This window comes from Salmo trutta, chromosome 21 (genome assembly GCF_901001165.1).
Source record: "Salmo trutta chromosome 21, fSalTru1.1, whole genome shotgun sequence".
Taxonomy (NCBI): domain Eukaryota; kingdom Metazoa; phylum Chordata; class Actinopteri; order Salmoniformes; family Salmonidae; genus Salmo; species Salmo trutta.
The window spans coordinates 38,883,674-38,897,332 of NC_042977.1; the positions used below are offsets into that span (position 1 = coordinate 38,883,674).

Consider the following 13,659-nt stretch of genomic DNA (forward strand, 5'->3'; position numbering starts at 1 on the left):
GGAATTGTTCCATGATACGTGGACCAGCGGCCATATTCTGGGTCTCAAATGATGCTTATAATATAATTGAAAAATCCAAATGTTAGAAATGTGTCCATTCTATTTCTATGGTTTCTTTACATTTGATCAGAACCCTGTATAACACAACACCCATCGTCTAATGTGTATAGGCAGCAGAGAGGTTACATGGCCACCCAGGGCCCACTGGCTGAGACCACAGAGGACTTCTGGAGGATGCTGTGGGAACACAACTCTACCATCGTGGTCATGCTCACTAAGCTGAGAGAGATGGGACGGGTAAGGTTACACACACACAAACACACGCGCACACACACGTGCACACATCTGCACACGCATGTATGCTTGCACGAACACGGATAACACACCACACAAACACAAACACATACACGCTCACACACAAACACACTCAGAGACAGAAATACGTACGTGATGCCATCTCTGTACCTCCATGTGTACCTGCAGGAGAAGTGCCATCAGTACTGGCCCGCAGAGCGGTCTGCTCGATACCAGTACTTTGTAGTGGATCCCATGGCTGAATACAACATGCCTCAGTATATCCTCAGAGAGTTTAAGGTCACCGATGCAAGGGTGAGTGTGTGTGTGTGTGTGTATTTATCTGTCCACAATACTGTATATCCTCCTCAGACAAGGCAAGGTCAATGACGCAAGACTGTGTGCCTGTGTGTGTTGCTTGTAAATGACTTATCCCTTTTGTAGTATACTTGATATTGGAATCAGACACCCTGACCTCTCCCCTCTATCTGTCCTTTGCAGCTAACATGTTCCATCGACCCACAGTAGATTACACAGTAGTCAACCCTGTCCTCTGCTGACGCCCTTATCGTGTTTGTGTGTGTGTGTGTTTGTGTGTGTGCATGCTTGCATTCCTGCGTGTGTGTGTGTGTGTGTGTGTGTGTGAGCGTGTGTGTGTGTGTGAGCGTGTGTGAGCGTGTGTGAGCGTGTGTGTGTGTGTGTGTGTGCGTGCGTGTGTGTGTGTGTGTGTGTGTGTGTGTGTGTGTGTGTGTGTGTGTGTGTGTGTGTGTGTGTGTGTGAGCTGTAGATTACTCCAGTTAAGCCTGTCCTGTCCTGGCGGTCCGTTGACAGATGTTGTATTGATCTCTGTTAAAGTGGAGTCACGCCGTCTGAGCAGAGAACAGACGTAATTGGCTAGAGACAGGCAGGCCACAGAGTCTGGCAGACAAGACAGGACTCATACACATATAAAGCCGACAGAGGGTTGGTGCTGGAGCTCAGCCACCAGAACAGACCTCATAAGACATAACTCTGGTAACAGATAGATAGTACAATAGTTTGTTTGGTTAAATCAGTAGAAGGGACGTCTTACCTTCACTTATCCACTCACATAAGGATCAGTGATTACCAGTAACAATATGGAGGATGGTTTGAGTAGTCATACTCAACATTGCTCTCATCAGCACTTCTTCTGCCCGTTCTCGCATCAGGATGGCCAATCACGGACAGTTCGTCAGTTCCAGTTCACCGATTGGCCAGAGCAGGGAGTTCCTAAATCTGGAGAGGGCTTCATTGACTTCATTGGCCAGGTGCACAAAACCAAGGAGCAGTTTGGACAGGACGGCCCAATCAGTGTCCACTGCAGGTAAGAGTCATTGCCATAGCTATAGGTTTGACCTACAATGTATTCCCCTGATATACTTCACACACCTCATTCTGATTACTGATGTACATTAGTCTAGCCGCTATGTGTGTGTGTGTGTGTTTGTGTGTGTGCGCAGTGCGGGTGTGGGGCGGACCGGAGTCTTCATCACTCTGAGTATCGTTCTGGAGAGGATGCGTTATGAAGGAGCTGTGGACATCTTCCAGACTGTTAAGATGCTGAGGACACAACGCCCTGCCATGGTACAGACGGAGGTAGGACTCACTGTTGAACAGTGAGACTCACAGTCTCACTGTTGAAAACCATGGCTATCAGACAAGTACATGTGATTTCTCTGTGTCTGGAAGCCACGCTAATGGTAGTCTGTTGCTCTGTCCTGTCTATTTCCCCGGTTCAGGATGAATACCAGTTCTGCTACCAGGCTGCCCTGGAGTACCTGGGGAGTTTTGACCACTATGCAACCTAAGAGAGGAGAGGAACTGTCATCCCTCCATCCTTCTGTTCAGATAGAGGTCCACAGAGAGACGAGGAACAGCGAAAGAGAGGCGCAGACTGGAAAACGACAAAACAATGAACCTTATATACCACTGGAGGGGCGACGCTACTAACAAGGAGTAATTATACAAGAACAACAACAACAGCAACATACAAAACAACAGCAACATACAAAACAACAGCAACATACAAAACAACAGCAACATACAAAACAACAGCAACATACAAAACAACAGCAACATACAAAACAGCAACATACAAAACAGCAACATACAAAACAGCAACAACATACAAAACAACAGCAACATACAAAACAACAGCAACATACAAAACAACAGCAACAATATACAAAATAACAATAACATACAAAGCAACAACAACAACTAGACAAACGTCAAATAAAACCTGTACTCTCAGGAAAGACCTGCAAAGGGTGTGTTGGGAGTTAGAGACAGACTATTACATGTGTAATCCTGCATATTCTTCTTACCTCAGTGTTCAAAATGTGGAGGACTTATAAAACCTGTGTGTGTTGTGGTCAGCTATTTCAAAAATGAAACCAGTGATACATGTATAAAAGGACAACGAAAAGCCTGGATATCTGCTGCACCTTAAATGGGTTTTCTATCTTATCTTTCTATCTGTGGGTTTAGTGTACGAGGGGTGAACATTTCCACGTGTCTGTCGCTCTGCATTCGTGGTGTCTGTTGCTGCCACAGCTAGTCCTGGTCCACAGCACAGTTTTAGACCTATAGAACTAGAAGGACGGTTTGAGCTGCATGTCTGTGATTGGACACCAGACTCTCCTACCCACAGTGCCAAGAGAAACCACGCTGTTCCTGGGCAGATGGGAAATTAACTTTGACCTCTAATGAGAAGGAGGGATGGTACCCGTCTACATCCAGCATACATGATGATCCATGAGCTCCAGGTTGAGGTTGCCTGTAGGCACAGATCTAGGATCAGTTTACCATCCTGAAATCGTAATCTAAACCATTCGGGTGGAAAAACAAAACTGACCTAAGAACATTGTCTGGGGGCAACTTCACCCTACTCCAAGCGTGGATCAATATTATTACAAGTCAATGTTCAGACATCCATGCTTTGCTTGCTATGTGCTGACATCTTACTACATGGAGTAATGACAAAGGTTAAACACAGTTCAGGCAGTTCCATTTCAATCCCAGCCAGTCATTTTGGGAGATGCACTGAAATTACATGTATGAATTGAAAATTTGCTTTATTTTTCTTGGAGGACCATTTTGATGAATGAACTGAATTTGAGTTAATTTCCTTAATTGGCTGGAGTGTGTTTTGGGGGGAACATTTTCCACATTCTGCAGAAAATATTGTAATGATCCTATTCATTGTGGTTCAGTGTCTTTGCCTTATGTTTCACCATGTTGGTTTTCAGCTGCTTACATTACATCCAATGTATCTGAGCTAAGCAGTGAGCGTCGTAATGTAGCTTACACCTACTTGAATTCTGCCACTCTGCATTGGAATGGTCCTGATGGCTCAGTGTGTTGGAGTATGGTTCTGACAACACAAAGGTTGTGGGTTCAAATCCTGCTTGGGCTACATATACAGTAATGAGTATGTGTGTTAACGTTGAATTGGATGAACTTTGTTTGCTTGATAAACCCAAGTCCTCATGGGTTGAGAGTAGAACTCAAACTCTCTTCTCTTGCCCACAGTAAGACAGGACTCTTCACATCTTCTCTCTGCTTGTAGTCCTACTGTACAGACAAACTAAACTACACAACCTTTAGTCCACTCCAGCATCCCCTACAATCCCTTTAAATATCATCCTCTCTTATTGATTTGACGTTCTATAATCTGCTGCCCCAGATACGTTGTGATTGAACAGCACAGTATGAACTTAGACTGTATATACTGTGTGACGTATAGAGAGTTCTTTATAATGCAGTACATACAGTAGGCCTGACTGACGTAGAGTTAAGCAATAAGGCCCGAGGGGTTGTGGTATATGGCCAATATACCATGGCTAAGGGCTGTTCTTAGGCAAGACGCAGTGTGGAGTGCCTGGATACAGCCCATAGCTGTGGTATATTGACCATGTACCACAAACCCCTGAGGTGCCTTATTGCTATTATAAACTGGTTACCAACTTAACTAGAGCAGTAAAAATACCTGTTTTGTCATACCCGTGGTATACGGTCTGATATACCACGGCTGTCAACCAATCAGCATTCAGGGCTCGAACTACCCAGTTTATAAAAGTTCTTTATAACACAGTATATAGGCCTGACTGATGTATAGAGTTGAAACAAGTGGGGCATAATTATTATCATCAAAAAAGAGCCTTATTGTTGACTTTTTTATATGATTTTTGAAATATGTATCATCGTTCTATTTTGTTACTGTTATGGCTCTTTGTTTTTACTACTTTTTGATTTGTTTAATTACTGTTTGATTTGAGGAAAATAACTCAATATAACCAATGAGATGTTGTCTACTTGGCAAGCCAATTTTTCTGTATGATATCGTCATAGTTTTTTTAATGGTCATTTTTAAGTGCTTTTTTATTTGCTTTAGTATATCGTATACAGAACCTGCGTAGAATGCTATTTGATACTGCTATCCTCATAGACAGATACTTAGATTCAGACCTAGTTTCAGTTTACAGCTCCTATCATAGCACCAGTGGTACGATCCAATTGCCAATAGGGGTTTAGGGTGTCAGGGCATAGAGAGTTTAAACGTCGAGCAAAGTACAGTAGTCGGTGAAAGTCTATGTTTCACTGTATTCAGTGAACCGTGGCGTTTCAGTTCGCTACTACAGATAGACGGAGAGTATAATGGCATTTTGACACAAAGGGAAAGGCCACACAAAAAGACTCAGAAAACGGACAGACCCTCATTACTTTAATTAACAGTGAAATGATCTTGATATGAAATTTAAGTGTGGTCCAAAAGTCTGTCTGGTGTGACTTAAAATGAACCTTAAAACGATGACTATATAATATATACACTGAACAAAAATATAAACGCAACATATAAAGTGTTGGTCCCATGTTTCATGAGCTGAAAAAAGCTTAATTCTCTCAAATGTTGTTTACATCCCTGTTAGTGAGCATTTCTCTTTTGTCTAGATAATCCATCCCCTTGACAGGTGTGGCATATCAAGAAGTTGATTAAACAGCATGATCATTACACATGTGCACCTTGTGCTGGAAAGAATAAAAAGCCAATCTTAAGTGTGGAGTTTTGCCACACAACACAATGCCACAGATGTCTCAAGTTTTAAGGGAGTGTGCAATCGGCATGCTGACTGCAGGAATGTTCACCAGAGCTGTTGCCAGAGAATTGAATGTTAATTTCTCTCCCATAAGCTGCCTCCAATGTTGTTTTAGAGAATTTGGTAGTACGTCCAACCAGCATCACCACCGCAGACCATGTGTATGGCGTTGTGTGGGCGAGCGGTTTGTTGTGAACAGAGTGCCCCATGGTGGCCGTGGAGTTATGGTATGGGCAGGCAGTAAAATCTTTGAAATTGTTAAATGTTGCATGTATATTTTTGTTCAGTATAAATACACCTGACATAAAAGACACAGAGTAAACATGTCATCAAGCGAGGACCAGTTCCGATGACATCACGTAATCACCTTTAACCTGGCACCTGTTATTTCCTTTAAACCCTGGATGTAGATAATATTGAATGTTGACTTTGTATTAAAAGCAGGATGATTGAATATACCACATAATGAGTCATTTAGTTCCTCTGTCCTTGTATGTGAGTGTCTGACAGCTGGCTGAGAATCATGCACTGTAAAACAATAGGACTGAAAACAAGGGAGAGACGAGCAAGGAGAAAGCCTTCATCGTGAGCTTAATCTCAAGGAGATGGAAGGTGTGAACTGTGAAGTGTATGCTTCATATTTTTCCACTAGATGGAGTCCGAACTACCTTTCTTGCTGGAAAATAGCTCCTTACTCCATCCATAAATGCATTCACAGTCACACAGATGCTATACTGACACATTCTGGTTGTATGAGAACAGCCCAAATGGTTGTCTTTGAATCAAATACAATTTTATTGGTCGCATACACATTTAGCGGGCGTTATTGCAGGTGTTGTCACGACTTCCGCCGAAGTCGGTCCCTCTCCTTGTTCGGCGGGCGACGTCACCGGCCTTCTAGCCATCGCCGATCCACTTTCATTTGTTTTGTCTTTGTCTTACACACCTGGTTTCAATCCCCCAATTACTTGTTCATTATTTAACCCTCTGTTCCCCCATGTTTGTTTGTGAGTAATTGTTCGTTGTATATCGGTCCGTTTTTGTGGGCTCGCTATCTTGCTTTGTATTTCTGTATTTTGAGAAAAATACGTTGATTACTCATATCTGCTGTCCTGCGCCTGACTCTCTACACCAGCTACACACAGGACCATTACAGGTGTAGGGAAATGCTTGTGTTCGTAGCTCCAACAGTGCAGTAATATCTAAAAATAAACAACAATACACAAAAATCTAAAAAGTAAAAGAATGATATTAACAAATATAGAATATTAGTAGGAGTAATGTCGGAGACTAGGATATATATATATATATATATATATATATATATATATATACACACTCATTCAAGGGTTTTTCTTTATTTTTACAATTTAGAATAATTGTATAGAATAATAGTGAAGACATCACAACTATGAAATAACACATGGAATTTTGTAGTAAGCAAAAAAGTATTAAACAAATCAAAACAGCCACCCTTTGCCTTAATGACAGCTTTGCACACTCTTGGCATTCTCTCAACCAGCTTCAAATGGAATGCTTTTCGAACAGTCTTGAAGGAGTTCCCACATATGTTGAGAACTTGTTGACTGCTTTTCCTTCACTCTGCGGTCCAACTCATCCCAAACCATCTCAATTGTGTTGAGGTCGGGTGATTGTGGAGGCCAGGTCATCTGATGCAGCACTCCATCACAATCCTTCTTGGTCAAATAGCCCTTACAAAGACTGGAGGTGTGTTGGGTCATTGTCCTGTTGAAAAACAAATGATAGTCCCACTAAGCTCAAACCAGATGGGATGGCATATTGCTGCAGAATGATGTGGTAGCCATGCTGGTTAAGTGTGCCTTGAATTCTAATTAAATCAATGACAGTGTCACCAGCAAAGCACCATCACACCTGCTCCTCCAGGGAACCACACATGCAGAGATCATCCATTCACCTATTCTGCATTTCACAAAGACACGGCGGATGGAACCAAAAATCTTAAATTTGTATATAAATAGTCCGGGTGGCCATTTGATTAACTGTTCAGCAGTTTTATAACATAGGGGTAGAAGCTGTTAAGGAGCCTTTTGGACCTAGACTTGGCGCTCAGCTACCTCTTGCCGTGCGGTAGCAGAGAGAACAGTCTATAACTTGGGTAACTTCCTCTGACACTGCCTACTACAGTTGAAGTCAGAAGTTTACGTACACTTAGGTTGGAGTCATTATAACTCGTTTTTCAACCACTCCACAAATTTCTTGTTAACAAACTATAGTTTTGGCAAGTTGGTTAGGACATCTACTTTGTGCATGACACAAGTAATTTTTCCAACAATTGTTTACAGACAGATTCTTTCACTTATAATTCACTGTATAACAATTTCAATGGGTCAGAAGTTTACATACTCTAAGTTGACTGTGCCTTTAAACAGCTTGGAAAATTCCAGAAAATTATGTCATGGCTTTAAAATCTTCTGACAGGCTAATTTACATAATTTCAGTCAATTGGAGGTGTATCTGTGGATGTATTTCAAGGCCTACCTTCAAGCTCAGTGCCTCTTTACTTGACATCATGGGAAAATCAAAATAAATCAGCCAAGACCTCAGACAGAAAATTATAGACATCCACAAGTCTGGTTCATCCTTGGGAGCAATTTCCATACGCCTGAAGGTACCACGTTCATCTGTACAAACAACAGTACGCAAGTATAAACACCATGGGACCATGCAGCCGTCATACCGCTCAGGAAGGAGACGCGTTCTGTCTCCTAGAGATGAATGTACTTTGGTGCGAAAAGTGCAAATCAATCCCAGAACAGCAAACGACGTTGTGAAGATGCTGGAGGAAACAGATACAAAAGTATTTATAGCCACAGTAAAACGAGTCCTGTATCGACATAACCTGAAAGGCCGCTCAGCAAGGAAGAAGCCACTGCTCCAAACCCACCATAAAAAAGCCAGACTACGGTTTGCAACTGCACATGGGGACAAAGATTGTACCTTTTGGAGAAATGTCCTCTGGTCTGATGAAACAAAAATAGAACTGTTCGGCCATAATGACCATCGTTATGTTTGGAGGAAAAAGGGGGAGGCTTGCAAGCCGAAGTACACCATCCCAACCGTGAGGGGGTGGCAGCATCATGTTGTGGGGGTGCTTTGCTGCAGGAGGGACTGGAGCACTTCACAAAATAGATGGCATCATGAGGAAGGAAAATTATGTGGATATATTGAAGCAACATCTCAAGACATCAGTCAGGAAGTTAAACCTTGGTCACAAATGGATCTTCCAAGTGGACAATGACCCCAAGCACACTTCCAAAGTTGTGGCAAAATGGCTTAAGGACAACAAAGTCAAGGTATTGGAGTGGCCATCACACTGCCCTGACCTCAATCCCATAGAAAATTTGTGGGCAGAACTGAAAAAGCGTGTGCGAGCAAGGAGGCCTAAAAACCTGACTCAGTTACACCAGCTCTGTCAGGAGGAATGGGCCAAAATTCACCCAACTTATTATGGGAAGCTTGTGCAAGGCTACCTGAAACGTTTGACCCAAGTTAAACAATTTAAAGGCAATGCTACCAAATACTAATTGAGTGTATGTAAACTTCTGACCCACTGGGACTGTGATGAAAGAAATAAAACCTGAAATAAATCATTCTCTACTATTATTCTAACATTTCACATTCTTAAAATAAAGTGGTGATCCTAACTGACCTAAGACAGGGAATTTTTACAGGGATTAAATGTCAGGAATTGTGAAAAACTGTGTTTAAATGTATTTGGCTATGGTGTATGTAAACTTCTGACTTCAACTGTAGGTCCTGGATGGCAGGAAGCTTGGTTCCAGTGAAGAAATGGGCCATATACTCTACCCTCTGCAGCACCTTACGGTCGGATGCCGAGCAGTTGCCATACCAAGGAGTGATGCATCTGGTCAAGATGCTCTCTGTAGAACCTTTTGAGGATCTGGGGACCCATTCCAAATCTTTTCAGTCTCCCGAGGGGGAAAATGTGTTGTCGTGCCCTCTTCACGACTCTATTGGTTTGATGTGGACACCAAGGACCTTGAATATCTCGACCCGCTCCACTGCAGCCCAGTCAATTTTTATGGGGGCCTGTTCAGCCCTCCTTTTCCTGTAATCCACAATCAGCTCCTTTGTCTTGCTCATATTGAGGGAGAGGTTGTTGTCCTGGCACCACACTGCCAGATCTCTGACCTCCTCCCTATAGGCTTTCTCATCGTTGTCGGTAATCAGGCTGTTGTGTCGTCAGCAAACTTAATGGTGTTCTTGGAGTCGTACTTGGCCACGCAGTCATGTGTGAACAGGGAGTACAGGTATGGACTAAGCACGCACCCCTGAGGGTCCCGGTGTTGAGGATCAGCGTGGCAAATGTGTTGTTGCGTAACCTTAACATCTGGGGGCGGCCCGTCAGGTAGTCCAGGATCCAATTGCATAGGAAGGTGTTTAGTCCCAGGGTCCATAGCTTAGTGATAAGCTTTGTGGGCACTATGGCATTGAACGCTGAGCTGTAGTCATTGAACAGCATTCTCACATAGATGTTCCTTTTGTACAGGTGGGAAAGGGCAGTGTGGCGTGCAATTGAGATTGCGTCATCTGTGGATCTGTTCGGGCGGTATGTGAATTGGAGTGGGTCTAGGGTTTCCGCGATTATGGTGTTGATGTGAGCCATGACTAGCCTTTCAAAGCACTTCATGGTTACCGACTTGAGTACTATGGGGCGGTAGTCATTTAGACAGGTTACCATCGCATTCTTGGGCATAGGGACTATGGTGGTCTGCTTGAAATTGAAGAGCCATAACAGGGAATTGAAGCTTGTGACAGGGGGAATTGAAGCTTGTTGTGTGTAACAGGAAGGGGTAATTCAATGCAAGCTTCACTAAACAATAAAAAAAACACGTTACGCTCGACCCGCTCAGTTTTCCACTACAAAACACCAGAAAATGGCCCAGAGTTGAACCAGCACACCTGCTTTTACACTATGATGTGACTATTAGATGTACAATGTTTCTTTTGAGAAACATATTTAAAAAGAAATAGTTTCACCATATTAAAACAAGAGTTCCGTTCATGTAGAGCTGTTGCAATCATAACATTTTGTCTAGCGGTTATTACCATGCAAAAGAGCAAGTGTGCATATGAAGTGGCTATGTTGAGTGATCATTTGAAATAGGTCCTATATGCTAGATTTAGAGTTATTTGGACACTTTAGTTGTGAATTATACAAACCTTAGAATGTCTCAGAAATCAAAACATAGGCTATTGATGATTTTAGAATTTGGAAAAAAAAAGCTTGCTCTCTGTTCCTTACTTCAGGCTGCACACACTGTTCGTTCATCAAATTATGATATTTTCACATCAGACAATTCTCTATTTAATCTTGTCTTTACTAATATGTAAACGTAGTTTCGATTTAGAATGGCCCATTATCAAATGGGAAGGAACAGGGGCAGGAGAATAAAGATGGCATCCATATGCACCAGTAGGCAGCTTTCCCATTGGTTCCGGTTATTTCACTCCACACATCAACCACTGTTTGAGGAGCATGCAGTCTCTAGCTGCGCAACATGTGATATTCCACCCACACTGTATGCCATGGGCTCTCCAACCCTGTTCCTACATTTACCAAGTGCTTAATTTGGGAAGCCAAGTGAAATCTGTTCTGGAACATTGATAGTAACATGTTTTCACAACGACAGCCCCTCTCTCTGCCTGCTGGAGAAAGGAATGAAGGACAGAGAGGAGAAGATGAAAACGCACGGTGGTGAAATATTCTGTATCCAAAGGTAATGTGACAGCCTATTAATTATGAAAATATAAAAAAATCCATATTACTAGGCTATTCAAAATCAAATCCAAATGCACTATAATTGTAGGCTTAGCCACATGCACAATCAATGAGCCAACAGCATCACCTAGGCCTATACGTTCTCTTCCAGACTCATGAATAGAACGTTTGGAGAGTAACATAAGGTAACCATACCATCCAGTATGCATAATAATACAGCCCACGCTCAAAGGCCATTACTAGAATGTGTTTAATTTCGGAGTATAGGCTAGACTAGTGGTTCCCAAATGTTTTATAGTCCCGTACCCCTTCAAACATTCAACCTCCAGCTGCGTACCCTAGCACCAGGGTCAGCGCACTCTCAAATGTTGTTTTCTGCTATCATTGTAAGCCTGCCACACACACACTATACGATACATTTATTAAACTTAAGAATGACTGTGAGTTTTTGTCACAACCCGGCTCGTGGGAAGTGACAAAGAGCTCTTATAGGACCAGGGCACAAATAATAATAATAATTTTGCTCTTTATTTAGCCATCTTACATATAAAACATTATTTGTTCATCAAAAAATGTGAATAACTCACCACAGGTTAATGAGAAGGGTGTGCTTGAAAGGATGCACATAACTCTCCAATGTTGGGTTGTTTTGGGGAGAGTCTCACTCTTAAATAATTGTCCACACACAGTCTGTGCCTGTATTTAGTTGTCATGCTAGTGAGGGCCGAGAATCCACTCTCACATACATACGTGGTTGTAAATGGCATCAGTGTATTAACCGTGCAATTTGCCAAGACAGGATAGTCTGAGCGCAGCCCAATCCAGAAATCTGGCAGTGGCTTCTGATTAAATGTAATTTTCACAGAACAGCTTGTTGTAATTTCGATGAGGCTCTCTTGTTCAGATATCGGTAAGTGGACTGGAGGCAGGGCCTGAAAGGGATAACGAATCCAGTTGTTTGTGTCGTCCATTTTGGGAAAGCACCTGCGTAATTGCGCACCCAACTCACTCAGGTGCTTCACTATATCACATTTGACATTGTCCGTAAGCTTGAGTTCATTTGCACACAAAAATCATACAATGATGGAAAGACCTGTGTGTTGTCCTTGTTAATGCAGACAGAGAAGAGCTCCAACTTCTTAATCACAGCCTTAATGTTGTCCTGCACATTCAATATAGCTGCAGAGAGTCCCTGTAATCCTAGATTCAGATCATTCAGACGAGAAAAAACATCCCCCAGATAGGCCAGTCGTGTGAGAAACTCATCATCATGCAAGCGGTTAGACAAGGGAAAATGATGGTCAGTAAAGGAAACTTTAAGCTCATCTCTCAATTTAAAAAAACATGTCAAATACTTTGCCCCTTGATAACCAGTGCACCTCTGTATGTGTTACATGGTCGCTGCCCATATCATTGCATAATTCAAAAAATACACGAAAGTTCAGGGGCCTTGCTTTAACAAAGTTAACCATTTTCACTGTAGTGTCCAAAACGTCTTTCAAGCTGTCAGGCATTCCCTTGGCAGCAAGAGCCTCTCGGTGGATGCATCAGGGTACCCAAGTGGCTTCAGGAGCAACTGCTTGCACGTGCATTACCACTCCACTATGTCTCCCTGTCATGGCTTTTGAGTCATCAGTTGAAATACTAACACATCTTGACCATCAACGTCCATTTGATGTCACAAAGCTGTCCAGTACTTTAAAAATATCCTCTCATGTTGTCCTGGTTTCCAGTGGTTTGCAGAAGAGGATGTCTTCCTTAATTGACCCCCCATAAACGTAACGGACATATACCAAGAGCTGTGCCAGGCCCGCCACGTCTGTTGACTCATCCAGCTGTAATGCATAGAATTCACTGGCTTGTATGCGAAGCAGTAATTGTTTCAAAACATCTCCTGCCATGTCACTGATGCGTCGTGAAAAGGTGTTGTTTGATGAAGACATTGTCTGTATAGTTTTTGGGCCTTTTCCCCCAGCATTGTCCCAGCCATATCCGCGGCAGCAGGAAGAATTAAGTCCTCCACAATAGTATGGGTCTTGCCTGTCCTAGCCACTCTGTAACTCACCATATAAGATGCTTCTAGCCACTTCTTATTAATGGTATCTGTTGCTTTTATGCATGTCTTACTACTCAAAAGTCATCTTAATTCTCACTCAAAAAACTTCTGTGGGTTATTTTTCAAATTGGCATGTTTTGTTTCTAAATGTCTGCGCAAGAGCGAAGGTTTCACCCACGAGAGAGTAACGGTTAATGTGATTGGATGTTAATTATTTGACCTGGTTACCTGCATTTGACATTGTGTTGTTATTTCACTGAACACTAGATGGTTTAATTTTATTGTTGGCAGTGAAACGAGGCTACTCTGGTGAGAAAAAACCTCACCTAAATGTATAGCCCCGTTGGAAAATATAAATGGACTGTTTGAAAATGTGAAGAATTATTTATTATTATTTTTATTTG

The 13,659-nt window shown here is 42.4% G+C and overlaps 1 protein-coding gene across 8 annotated transcripts in view; it reads left to right on the forward strand.

Moving 5' to 3' along the window:
• LOC115157389 (receptor-type tyrosine-protein phosphatase S) overlaps window positions 1-2,364 on the forward strand; it is a 122,704-nt gene extending 120,340 nt beyond the window's left edge. For all 8 annotated transcript variants that reach the window (XM_029705593.1, XM_029705589.1, XM_029705594.1 and 5 more), the window contains 5 exons: window positions 171-297; window positions 484-609; window positions 1,485-1,639; window positions 1,776-1,911; window positions 2,055-2,364. In XM_029705593.1, coding sequence (XP_029561453.1) covers window positions 171-297; window positions 484-609; window positions 1,485-1,639; window positions 1,776-1,911; window positions 2,055-2,123 — 613 coding nt within the window. In that variant the 3' untranslated portion in view covers window positions 2,124-2,364. The remainder of the gene's footprint in view (window positions 1-170; window positions 298-483; window positions 610-1,484; window positions 1,640-1,775; window positions 1,912-2,054) is intronic.
• Window positions 2,365-13,659: the final 11,295 nt, after the last annotated feature.